We start from the raw sequence: 14,150 nt of genomic DNA on the forward strand, positions 1-14,150 counted from the left end.
CGCCCGCGGCTTCGCCCGCGCCGTCAAAGAAAAACCCGCATTGTTCCCGTTCCCGTGGGATTTCCGGGATTGCGTACCTAATTTTCCCGGGATAAAAAGTAGCCTTTGTCCTTTCTCGGGTATCAAAATATCTCCATGCCAAATTTCATGAAAATTGGTTCAGTAGTTTAGGCGTGATTGAGTAACAGACAGACAGACAGAGTTACTTTCGCATTTATAATATTAGTGTGGATTAAAAGGCTAGACAAACATGTGTGGAATACAAGTAAAAAGACAACGAATTTAAACCATTTTATTTTTCTCATGATGATTTCTTTAGAAATCTTAAGTTCGAATCAATTTGTCTTGACCGACATTGTTTTCTTAACACAATCATAAAAAGTTATTTGGTAGATAACAACGTAAACAAAATTAAAAATAAAGTTCTTAGTATAAGATTTTTCACTCATATTATTAGCCAAAATATTTTCCGTCAAAAATAGGATTTTAATAAGCTTATAATATTATCCTGTAAGTATCCATAATAGGAGCAATCATAGAGCTTCAGCTTAATTAATGACTGGTAACCGCGAGAGCCACGTGGTTGCGAAATTTAATTAGAAACTTATGTTACATAAAGATAATATTAATTATATTATTCTATAAACGATAATTTTGGAATTAAGCTTTGTTGAGAAATGGTCAAGTAGCATCGCGTCAGCTGTTTCGCACGTTTCGTCAAAGGATATATTCCTATAGGAATTGTTTCGCTGCGTAGAAAAGTCGCATACCTATGTATATCTATCTAACTATGTTCAGAAAAAAAGCAAGTCATAAAATGGCTCCATTGCGTCATAAACGAAATAAAGAAACGAAACACATACATTTATAATATTAACTAGCTTTCCACGCGCAGCTTCGCCCGCTTCGTAAAAAAAATTAACAAATTAATACTAAAATCTTTCTCAATAACTACTCTATCTATTAAAAAACCTCATCAAAATCCGTTTCGAATTAAGTTTTAAAGAACTAAACATACATAGAGACGGACAGAAGGCGACAGCTATTTTATTCTATATTATGTAGTGAATAGTGATTCAGGATTATTATGACATAATAGATCCTCTTACATTTTTCCTAACACCTCAACTCTATATATAAAAATGGTGAGTTTAACAAAAAAAATATCGCTCTATTATTTATCCTTACTTTAATAAAATCATACCCTTTAACACAAATCCAAAAGGATCTACTGAACGTAAATTTTCCATTCAAAAGCATCCTGTATAAGCCAGTATCTTCTTTGTATTGAGTTCGATTTATAGGAACTAGTTTTCTCAGATGTGTACAAAAAGTCAAGGCCGAGCATTATCCTTCAAGCTGGCCTACATTTTATTTACAAAATAAACTAGAAACGCAAGAAATGCTGATTTATGTATAAAAAAAGAGTTGCATTAATTCATTGATAGATGGATTTGCGTTGGTGCTTTAGACATATCTAAATAGGAGATTTTATGGTTTATTTATGATAGATAACAAATATTTTTCTTATATAAACATCGTTCTCCCGCATTACTTAATTATAACAGGCAGTCATTTTTATGCAGTAAAAATATATTTAATTTAATTCGTAACTTTGCGCCCGCGGCTACGCTCTTGTGAATACATCTATTTTTTTGCCAAAAAATTGGCTCTATCCTTTCGCAATAACTAGTCAATCTATCTAAATTTTAAATGGACCGGTTCAGTGGTTTATAGTACCTGTATTTGGTACTCTATGATATCTTTAAACTATTTTTATATATAAAAACGACTAATATTCATTAAATATCGTATCACGGAAGCTGCAGAAATCAATAATACACTACTTTTAATACACAATAGAAGTATCCATGACATATAACCAACAGGATCTTAAAAATCTTGTTTACAATACCATTTACAAATCTTCCGGATTATAATAGAGTAATAATTCAAAGTATTCTTGGAAGCTACGAACAATTTGTCGTGGGAACTAGTTATTATACAGCCTGTCGGGTAAATGCCATTCGCTGTAACGTATTTAAGCAAATGCTATATTACCATTTAATTTTGCCGGTTAGTACGTTATTATGTTATGTAACGTCACTGAAAAGTGTAAATGTTAAATTGCTTTTTGTTTTATATTGCATTGTGTGTTACTAAGTTTATTTTAATAGATTAATTGATGTACAAACTCTCAAATTTGTATGTTTAGATCATACTTAACTTCATATAAATTTCCCTTCCATAAACAGGAGAAAAATTAAATACAATATCAAAATGACTATATTATATTATGATTCAAAATCTCGAAATTTTTTAATATATTTTATTTTGATATTTTACGTTGTTACAAGGTTTTATCTAATGAATGTTTTTTGTCAGGTCATATCAACCTTTTCGTTTACAATAATTGTAAAACATAATGTTAACGATTAATAAACGTTTTATTGTCTACTATTTTAGAGACAATATTTGCTCAGAAATCTTTGTTCTTAATGCTTTTGTGCAAATAATTTACATGTCAACCAAGCTTTGATATATGATCATTTATTGTAGTCTAGTCACGATTTTATGTTTTAAAGTACGCTCTATAATGATACCTCCATATAATTCTACAGCATTTTGTATTCAAGTACTACTTTAGTGTTTTATGGCCTGTATTGTGTTTATGTGGTACAAGAGCAGTTTTCTGACCTGAATGTGTCTCTTGGATTACGACTTATATTTTTAAAACCTTCACCTTGGACTTTAGCTTATCTTAGAGATAGACTTTAGATATTATTATTGTTTTAAACTTTGATGTTATATTTTAGTTAAATGTAATAGTTTTTTAATAAAAAATAATTTATAACACGAAAACTTACCTACTCACTATTTACAAACAAACGTTTAAAATATAACCGGATTCATTGACCTTGTCATAAGAGACGAATTTATAATAGCATAAAATATTAGAATTATATTTTAGAATGAATATTTCTATATTTAGAACCAGAAAAAAACATCTGTCTGATGTTTATTTTGGAATAACAGCTTATATATGATAAGTAGTAGTATACAAAGTCCCTAGTAATTAAACAATAACAGCTTATAAATAAGCTTAATATACTAGATATCAGTCTGAGCTTACAATTAGGCCTGATCGTGTTCAAGCGCTTCCCTATTGTACAAAAAAATCCTTTAATAAAACTGAAAGTTTTGAAAATCTATCTTGTTTCTTTATATCTCCTCGCCAATCTCAATCGTGATTACCTTCATGATTGGCTTACTTACCTTATTATCTCATTTTTTGCGAATACAACCAAGACCACTTCCATAGTTATGATATATTAAAAAAGAATTAAGAAAAAACATGATTGATTCATTATTATTGAAGCATGATATTTAAGCAAGGTCTTGCAATTTTTAATGATGATTCAAGTAGGTACGACTATACAGGAGGAATTCTATAAACAAATAAGTATAATAAACGGAAATAATCTGAGTATTAATAAATATTGTGAAGAAAAATATTACTCATCCCTATATTTTCGTTCGTTAAAACTAATCAATAATCAGTTTCTAAATCTCACTGCTCCTGCACATAAGTCCTACTTCCTACTAATATTATAAATAAGAAAGTTTGTGAGGATGGATGTATGTGTATGTGTGTATGTTTGTTACTCTTTCACGCAAATACTATCTACTAAACGGATTCATTTACATGTAATTTAGCACACATATAGAACTTACTAATTACTATACTTAGGTAACTTGGATTAACACATAGGATAGGTTTTATCCCAGAAATCCCACGGGAACGGGAACTATGCGGGTTTTTCTTTGAAAACGCGGGCGAAGTCGTGGGCGGTTAGCTAGTTAATCATAATCGTAAAGCTTGCTTTTAATTTAAATTTCAGATATAAACCTAAATACAACATTGTATTCAATGATTTATTATTATTAATGATAATAATACACACAGCACGGGCATTTGAGAAATTATTGGCAATATACAACATTGCAATAATAGTACTGTGCAAATGTAAAAGGCAAACCGTATGTTGCAATTATCTGACAATTTTGTGTCGTACTTAATATTTAACACATCTTAACGAAATTTTGTATGTGTATTTTGGCTCAGAAGAAATTGCATATGTGTAGGTACTAGGTAGATAGGTACTCTGAAGTGTGTTGATAGAAATATAATGGTACGACTTGTATCCAGTTCAAAATGATATATTACGATTTATATTCTATTTACATGCATACTACAGCTTCATTACAAAATAGTTGTTTTAATATTTCTAAAGATATTTGATTAGCTTCACAGATTCCGCCGATCTAATCTTAAACTATGCTTATTGCAATCGAATTTTACTCGATTTTCATTCATGTTATCAAAAGTAAAGTAAAATGTAGGAAGAATTCTTAATTATGATCAATTTCCGATACACAAAGTTATTCAACTCAATCCTCGGATATTACACCATCCGTTGACACCATCAATGTTAAAGTTTTTAAATTTCAAAATGGCTGTATTGGTTTTCTTTAATTAATCTAAAGTTGTCTTTACAAAATGGTATAGCAATTAATCAATTTATCATCTGATCTCTACATTTGCATGCAACTATAAAATATTGTATAGCATTGATATTTAAAAACCGTATGCAACATTTTCATAAATAAATAATCAACCTAACCTAACAATAATAATCTAAACCGATAACCTTATTTATCGTAGACATTCTAACAATTTCTTCATACAAATAGTTTTGGAAGTCCTTTAGTGGCGCTTCATAAAGTTACCACAAAATTAAAACCTTGATATCTATCAACAAAGTGCAATGTTGATGTTACCCATTCAATTTATCAGCTTTCTATGTCAAGCCTGCTCCATATAGAGAGGTATGTTCTACCGGATTCCTCTAGATTGACTGGTTTCCTCTCAATTACGTTTCCTTCGCATATTTCAAATTGTTGTAAACTGCATGGTGTAAATTGATTGTTATTAAGACAATAATCTTATTTTGACGCGTTGATAACATAATATGATTAGTGTACCTATTATTTAGGAGGATATTCAAATCTATTTTTTAGAAGGAAGTTCAACTACCGACATGCTATGTTGTTTTATTTTTAGGGCAAGTATTTTGAAGTAAAGATCTTCGTCAAAATGTATCTAAATAAGCTCTTCAGGCAAAAATACAATTTACACAGGTATTTTAGCTTTTTCACTTCAATGTATTTATCATTGAATATTTCTTAGTTTAGGTACACAAATAAATCAGTCAAGGCAAACCATGTTTTAATGATTTATCATTAAGTTGTATCACGTTACACTGACCTCGGGTTAATTCTGTGAAAATCTCAATTATCCTATAATCGGCTTGATAGTTAACCACTATTTGATTACTATTTAGTACTAGAACTGTAAAATAGATTAATAATTGTAGTTTTGTAATTATAGTCAGTATTAAAGTCATGTTTTCATGTTGTAGATACCTAATATAAAATAATTTATCGAGGGTGAAATCGAAAACGAAAATAATTATGGAGTATTATAATATACTGGTAAGTTGTACAGTCTTTCCAACTTCCAGGAAATTTTTTGGGCTTGGAATTATACCAAACTAGCTTCCGCCCGCGGCTTCGCCCGCGTGGTATTTTTTCGCAATCAAAGGTAGCCTATGTTCTTTTCCAGGGTCTAAAGATTGTCTGTGCCAAATATCATCAAAATCGGTTGGGAGGTTTAAGCGGGAAAGTGTAACAGACAGACATAATTACTTTCGCATTTATAATATTAGTAGGGATTTCTAATTGTATAGAATAGGAAGAATACTTACAGTTGCAGTACCTACATAATATATTGAAAATACGATAATAACAGAGCCTATTAAAGTGATAGTAGAATTTCGTAGCCATAACTGATATTGTTTGCTTCCATTTGAAGATTAAGAAATACGAGAATACATAATTTGAACGTACAAAACGGGACACTATTCATAACTGTTACAATATGATTTGCAATGAATAATAACTTATACATAATGACAGATCAATTCACCACGAAAATAAGTCAACTGACCTCAAAAATACAGTGATTTTGAACCTTATTGTTAATGTAATAAGAAAGTAATAAATACATAACGGATACTCAATATCTAGAGCATTTTTTGCGCGGATCAATTCAACCGTAACTGTTTATATCGCAATATATTATACAGTAATGAGCCAAGTATTGTAGGTGACTGGATTTTAGCCAGATAACCTTAGACCTAGAATAACCAATTCTATTATTGTTCGAGATTTAAGATAATTTCTTAGAAACCACCTACATACCATACATCGAAATACTGGTAGAATTAATAACTGTCCCAAACTCAAACTCAAAATATATATTACTAGCTTTCCGCCTGCGGCTTCGCCCGCGTTTTCAAAAAAAACCCGCATAGTTCCCGTTCCCGTGGGATTTCCGGGATAAAACCTAGCCTATGTCACTCAGAAATGATGTAGCTTTCCAACAGTGAAAGAATTTTTCAAATCTGCCAAGTAGTTTCGGAGCCTATTCAATTCATACAAACAAACAAACAAACAAAAAATCAAACCTTTCCTCTTTATAATATTTGTATAGATGTAGGAATATTTCATTAGATTAAAACGATCCTCTGTAATTTTTTCATCAAATTATTATAGCTGAAACTCAAATTTTATGCAAGAATTTCTGAAACCCTAACTTATGAAACTATAATCTACACTAATATTATAACGCTGAACAGTTTGCTTGTTTGTTTGAACGCGCTAATCTCAAGAACCACTAGTTTGATTTAAATATTATTTCGGTGTAAGATAGCCCATTTATAGAGGAAGGTTATAGGCTATAAATCATCACCTTAAGACCAACGGCAACAGGAGCGGAGCAATGCGGGTAAAACCGCGGGGCACAGCTAGTATGTATATACAAATACTTTATGTTTACTTATTTTACTATTTTCTATTTGCTATAATATGTACACAATACACATATCTAATTTTGTACGGTACAAAATTTTATACGAGCCATCAAGGCTATTGAATGTCACAGTTTCATAACAATGATACTGACATTGTTCCCACAATACCTACGTGTACTAACGACCTTAATTTTTTATAGTATATATATTTTATAGTATATACTTTATGTATAGTTAGAACATCTTGTTTTGTTAGTAATAATGTATGAATCTTAAAAATGCATGCAATATATTTTGTGGTTTAAAAATATTTCGAGATATGAAAAGTTATGTGATAATTTTAATTTTTAACAAAGTTTTTATCTTAACAGTACTTCGTTTAGATATACTCACGATTTACTAAATACCAACATGCATTTGTTCCAAGAACGTGAAATTATTTAAAGATACGTGAACATTTTATAAAAGTGTGGTGCATGACCTACACATGTTATACCTACATTATTAAGGTACCGTTACAAAAATGTCATTAATAGGCCATAATGCACCGATTTTCCGAGATTGACATCCATACTAATATTATAAATGCGAAAGTAACTCTGTCTGTCTGTCTGTTACTCAATCACGCCTAAACTACTGAACCAATTTGCATGAAATTTGATATGGAGATATTTTGATACCCGAGAAAGGACATAGGATAGGTTTTATCCCGGAAATCCTACGGGAACGGGTTTTTCTTTGAAAACGCGGGCGAAGCCGCGGGTGGAAAGCTAGTAACATATAATTATTTACCTATCAATTTTTCATTGTTTAATAGATAAGACATATGTTTTTGAAAGCCTTCTATTGTTATTGGTGCGATTAAACACTATAGTATTCTGTGACTATGGCCTTGATTCAACAGTGGAGATAAAAAAAACATGGCATGAGATTTAAGACATATTATTATGGTGATTAAAAGGAAATCAGTAAACACTTTTTTATTGGAATAGTTCATAACGTTTTATTGTTTATCGGTTAAATCTCTACTTAAAATATAATTTTTGCAAATGTAAACTTTATAAACGATATTAATAATCCATATATTTTATTAACATTCTAACCTTCAATCAGATATTATATTGATTGAATGAAACAGATTTATTTGTTGTATCACTTAAACGCTTTCATTAATGAAATATAACGGATCATTTGTTAGAATAGCGTGGGTGCTGTAATCTAAACCGATTGTCTAAGCTCTAGGTCATATAGCCACAAAGGACGACCCGACACACCTTGAATGTCGCCAAATATGATTGAATTATGTATACAAATAAGATTATAAGAGTAAAACCATAAATATACTAACTGACCCGACAGACGTTGCCTTACGCAAACTGTTAAACACCAAAAATCAAGATAGTCGCTAAGTTTTTTACTTCATTATCGTTTATTTCTATCATAAGATCTTTCTCTTGGTGATAACGGACACAAAAAAAATAAAAATTTTCGAAAACGGTGCAGCCGTCAACGCGTGATGCAGTGACCAAGGGAAAAAGGGGATTCATTGTTATATCTTATATATAAAAATGAATCGCAAAATGTGTTGGTAAGCGCATAACTCGAGAACGGCTGAACCGATTTCGATCATTCTTTTTTTATTATATTCCTTGAAGTACGAGGATGGTTCTTATGTAGAGAAAACGTAAACATGTACCACGGGCGAAGCCGGGGCGGACCGCTAGTATATTATAATTATGTATAGAAATGATAAGAATGAACTTTATACATACCTAATTATATATATTTAACTAGGTTTCCGCCCGCGGCTTCGCCCGCGCAGTCAAAGAAAAACCCGCGTAGTTCCGTTCCCGTGGGATTTCCGGGATTGCGTCATTTTCCCGGGATAAAAAGTAGCCTATGTCCTTTCTCGGGTATCAAAATATCTCCATACCAAATTTCATGAAAATTCAGTTCAGTAGTATTCGCCAGATTAGGCGTGATTGAGTAACAGACAGACAGACAGAGTTACTTTCGCATTTATAATATTAGTATGGATTAATGATTTAAATTTAACTCAATTAGCAATATAAATCTTCATTCAGTAGTTCCTTAAAAATTCTTTATAGAGGAATTCAGCTAATTGTCAATTTAACGAGGTAAAGCACTAATTTTTAACGACGTTATTTCTCGCAGACAGTAATTAAAAGGTTTATAAGCGCTATAAAGCTGAAAGTCCAAAACGATATCGTCTTATGAATATTCAAAAAGTGTAACGAAACTGTTTGATAAGTTAGCCTTTGAAATGTATTCAGGAAGTTGGAAAAGGCTGCGGAATATTGTAAAACTATGGGATCTGTGTAAAACTAAAGTTAAGTTGTTTCTACTCCTGATAGGTAGAAAATTTTATTTTCATAAATTACGCATTTTTGATAATAAGAACTTGCGGCATCGTTCTCCTGACAAGTGGAAAATGGTATTTTAATAAATAACGCATTTTTAATATGTATTATGAATTTTACGACGTTTTTTATGTATATTTTAATTGTTAAAACGTATCATTGTTCACTGTATAGTGTATTTTACAAAAAAAATAACATATCCAAGAAAGGCAAGACCCCTTTGAATATAATAATATTATTTATCTATATATATTTTTGTTCATGAACATTTAAAGGGAAAGCAGTATCTTCTAACAAGTAAGAACGTATATCAGAGCATATAGCGAAGCTATTGTAAATATTTAAAGTTGTTAATAAACATCACTTACAACTTAAGAGGGGGCATTTATCGTGACAAAACCAAACGTTTATCTCGAGAAAAAAAGAGCGCCAAAAGTGGTTTATCGCAGATAAAACAAAAACTAAAAGTAATTACACAAAATTCTCTGACAAATATCTTGCAAATGTTTTAATATAATTTTTTATGAAAAAAAAAATCATAATAAGTATTACCATGTCAAGTAGAAAACGTAAAACTGTGAAAATTAGAGCTAACTTGGTGATTTTTTTTTATCGAGTCAATTTTAATATTTTATGTTTTTGATTAAACAGAATCGTTGAACATATCATCTAGTTTGATATATATTTTATTTTTTAGATTTGGTCTTGAATATTACACGTATCATCTAATAGAAGATTGGGTAACCTATTAAAAACTCGAATTTCTATTACCCGAATTTTAAAACCCCGAAAACGGTTGTTAGAACTTTTAAAAGACAGATGTAATGAATGACAAATTTTTAAAATTCCTTTTTTAATTTCCCAGATGAATCAATTTCCAGATGCACCAAAACCAGATTTTTAAAAAGTATTTTTTTGTTTCCCGTATTCTCATAATACAGATCTCATTATACCAGATTCTCAGAATACTTTTTTTTGTTTCCCATCGTACCATTTTCCAAATAAACTATTGCCAAATTTTCATAATCTTTTTATTTGGTTCCCATATAATCGTATAACAGATAAACTATTGCCAGATTTTCATAATCTTTTTATTTGATTTCCATACAATCGTGATTATACCTTTACTATCGACTGAAAATAAACATCGTCAGTAAGTAAATTTATTGTTTTACTTGTCCATTACAGACCGGTTTTAGTGTCAAAGTCGACTCAGTAGGTTAGGTTTGAACTACGACCCCCACGCTAGAACTGACTCGCTATTGTTTTACTTGCCTATTACAGAAAGGTTTAAGTAACAAATTCGACTCAGTAGGTTAGGTTAGGTTTGAACTGTGAACCCCCATGCACGAGCCGAGCGAGCGAAGCGAGCGTGCCGCGGTAGCGGCCGGCGAGTGCCAGAACCGACTCGCTTTTGTTTTACTTGCCTATTACAGAAAGGTTTAAGTGTCAAATTCGACTCAGTAGGTTAGGTTAGGTTTGAACTGTGACCCCCCATGCACGAGCCGAGCGAGCGAAGCGAGCGTGCCGCGGCAGCGGCCGGCGAGTGCCAGAACCGACTCGCTATTGTTTTACTTGCCCATTACAGAAAGGTTAAAGTGTTAAAATCTATTCAGTAGGTTAGGTTAGGTTCGTGCTGCGACCCCCTGGAAGGATTTCGTTTTGCTGGATATCGTTTATTTTAATTTAAAAAATCTGGACATTGTTTGTCTGGATATCAATTAACTGTATTTCAAAAATTTGTGTTTTAAAAATCTGGCTTTCGTGCATATGGATTACGGTCATCTGGATTTTGTGCATTTAGATTTCGTATGTCTGGAACTCATTCGTCTGGATTGTAAAACGTCGTACAAATAAAGAAATAGGCAAATGAAATTCGGAGTTGCGATTATATGGCAAACAAAACTTCGAAATTTTAAAATTCGGGGTTATGAAAAAATGTCCAAACGTTTTCTGGATTATGATATTCGGAATATTAAAATTCGAGATTAAGATAGGTAACCAGAAGATTGGTTATTTTGCTTTATGCCCCCTCTTAAGAATAAAACCGACTTCATTCATCTTATTATTACTACCACTGATAGAATACAAACATACAATAATATTACTAAACTAGATGAGTAATATTTGGCAGATAATAAAAACATAGTTGGCCCAATACATTCACCTTGTCTGCGAGTGCAGACCGGTTGGACGCAAAAACTTGACTCAGAGAGACCAAAAATGGCAATCAATCTTCACATCATTATATTTTCAAGACGAGCGTGGATGTAGAGTTGCTAGATGTGACAAAGTTTTGATTATAACAAACATAATGGTTGCAGAAATATGAACTAGTAGTTATTAGTTATGATTAAAATCATGCCTATTTTTAAAACATTAATAGCACTTACAAAGGAATCATAAGAATTAACATAATACGTATCTAATGGCTTGATAATTTCGAATGGTCGTTTTATTAATTTTATTCCATGTATAATACAGAAAAATGTTTACTAAATATATAAAATCATACATAAAATATAGGTATCATTTCAATATGTACAAAAAAAGATTTTTATTTAAATACCATCTAGCCACTTTAATATAATATTGCTACCGTGTGACCTCTTATATCTGAACTTAAGACCAAACGCGTAAAATTATCTTGACCTCAGGGTGCCGCAGGTTTCGACATAAATACTACGACATTCTCACGCAATTACAATGTTTGAGTTTAAGAAAATAAAAAATAAAAATAAGTTCCTCTTTTTTGTTTCATGGTTTGATTGATGCATTATTTATAGAGTAATAGCTGAAAATAATGTCTCAGTTTGTATTTACTTGTATAGTGCATTCGAGGAATTCTGGATGTCGGGTAATTCGGAAAATTGTGAATACCACTTCAGAGCATCGTTTTATTGTGAGCATCGTGAAGGCATCGTATGAAAATTAACGGGTTTGATAACAATATTATATTTGTACTAGCGGCCCGCCCAGGCTTCGCCCGTGGTACATATGAAAAATAGATGTTGGCCGATTCTCAGACTTACCCGATATGCACAGAAAATTTCATGAGAATCGGTCCACCCGTTTCGGAGGAGTATGCAGACTAACATTGTGACACGAGAATTTTATATATTTGTATAATCAAGCAATAGTTACGTATTCATTTAACGTTACTGCATTTACCCCGTCATCCAAAATTTCTCTAATACACAAATTTCATAAAATGCCAATCAATGTCTGTAGTAGGAACTATAAGTGATACGTAAACGTTATTATTTATTCGAATGATTCTGAGTTCGATTCCCAATGGAGACAAATAATATCGATCAATAGAAGACATGACGCTAATCACACGTCCGGAAAGAAATAGACATTTTAAAAATTATTATGTGCAACACGTTTTCTTATACCCCTGATATACACGGGACTTATATAGTTTGTGACAATAGGTAATAGAGAGGATCCAAAAACAATTTGAAACATACAGGGTGTTCCACCTATGGTATATACATTATACATAGTACACGGTACGCTGTGTACTCTGCTCAATGAATCAGTCTTCTTATATCTATTACTTAATAAGTCTATGAAAAATTATACATTTGAAATTAGGTACACTACATTTGTGACACCCTGTATAAAATGTTATTACTCATAATTAGTGTTGTGTCAACGATATTTTTCATTATTCATTATTTGAGTCATGGAGATCTTCTGATTTTCAAACAAATATTTCATACAAATGCAGTTAATTAAAATTCTGCCGTATTTTGTACGGTAAATAAAATAATTTAGATCGCGTTTTAAAATACGTTAATTCTATAATTTAAAATATGTATATAATTTAGGTAGAGTCAAACATAAGAAAATACAGAAATATTTTTTGTTACAGAAAAGAAACCACCAAAATGGGTCACGGCGAGAAGAAAGGCACCATAGTTTTGGAAAACTTCAATTCCACGTAAGATATTTTATTTTCTTTATAATAATAAAATAACAATTAGATAATGTATTAAATATTAATCGATCATAAAAAAAAAATAAAAAATAAAAATAGTTTATTTCCTTTCTAAATTTTACACAATTTGGAGTAGTCAGATCATCATTCGTCGTTATTGTAAATGAACCTTCCTATATTGATTCCTGCAGAACCTTGTTCTCTCTTTCTTACATAGATTAAATATATATAATTTGACATTAAAAGTACACTGAATAAATGTTAAATTATTTTAATGAGCCAAATGATGTCGCTAGAAACATTCAAAGGGATTGTGTTTGTTGTTCATTGTATGTTCGTTTTCTTGTTATGTACATACTTGGTACTTCTATAAATTTATGTCTGCCTATTAATTAGATTATTTAAAAATGTCACGGTATACATAATTGTATTCTCTACTCTACAGTCTACTACTATTACAGTCTTCATCCCTGCAGTGGTAACAATAACTGACTATATATGGGTGATTATACAAAAATGGGGTAACTCGATGTCATCAGCCAATTTAAACAAAGTCTTATTATATTTTATTCAAATAACAATCTATTTTAAAACAATGAAGCGTCCTTTATTTGGTCACTCAATTTCACTTCTTTATTTAAAATACAAATGAATAAAAAAAATAAATTAATACCTCAAATGTCAGTACTTTGGCATGTCACAACTCCGAAAACCAACAATCAAGTGACTATCGTTTAAACATTATCATCGATTTAAGAAAACTTACAAAAACACTACAATCTTTGATGTACATAGTATTATATACTACAAATTTCATAACGCAATGTTTTCCATTTTATTTAAAAAATAAAATTAAACTTTGTCATCGTTTTCACTAGTCAGTCCGTT

General features: G+C 31.1%; 1 protein-coding gene across 1 annotated transcript in view; it reads left to right on the forward strand.

Moving 5' to 3' along the window:
* Positions 1–14,150, forward strand: part of LOC149902570 (proton-coupled amino acid transporter-like protein acs) — a 51,806-nt gene that overhangs the window by 23,649 nt on the left and 14,007 nt on the right. Inside the window, exon 2 of the mRNA XM_090110050.1 lies at positions 13,197–13,265. Within this exon, the coding sequence (XP_089966176.1) occupies positions 13,213–13,265 (53 nt within the window). The 5' untranslated portion in view covers positions 13,197–13,212. The remainder of the gene's footprint in view (positions 1–13,196; positions 13,266–14,150) is intronic.

Source organism: Colias eurytheme, chromosome 15 (assembly GCF_061535395.1).
Source record: "Colias eurytheme isolate Ceu_HAF_F1 chromosome 15, ilColEury1 Martin Lab GWU primary, whole genome shotgun sequence".
NCBI lineage: Eukaryota > Metazoa > Arthropoda > Insecta > Lepidoptera > Pieridae > Colias > Colias eurytheme.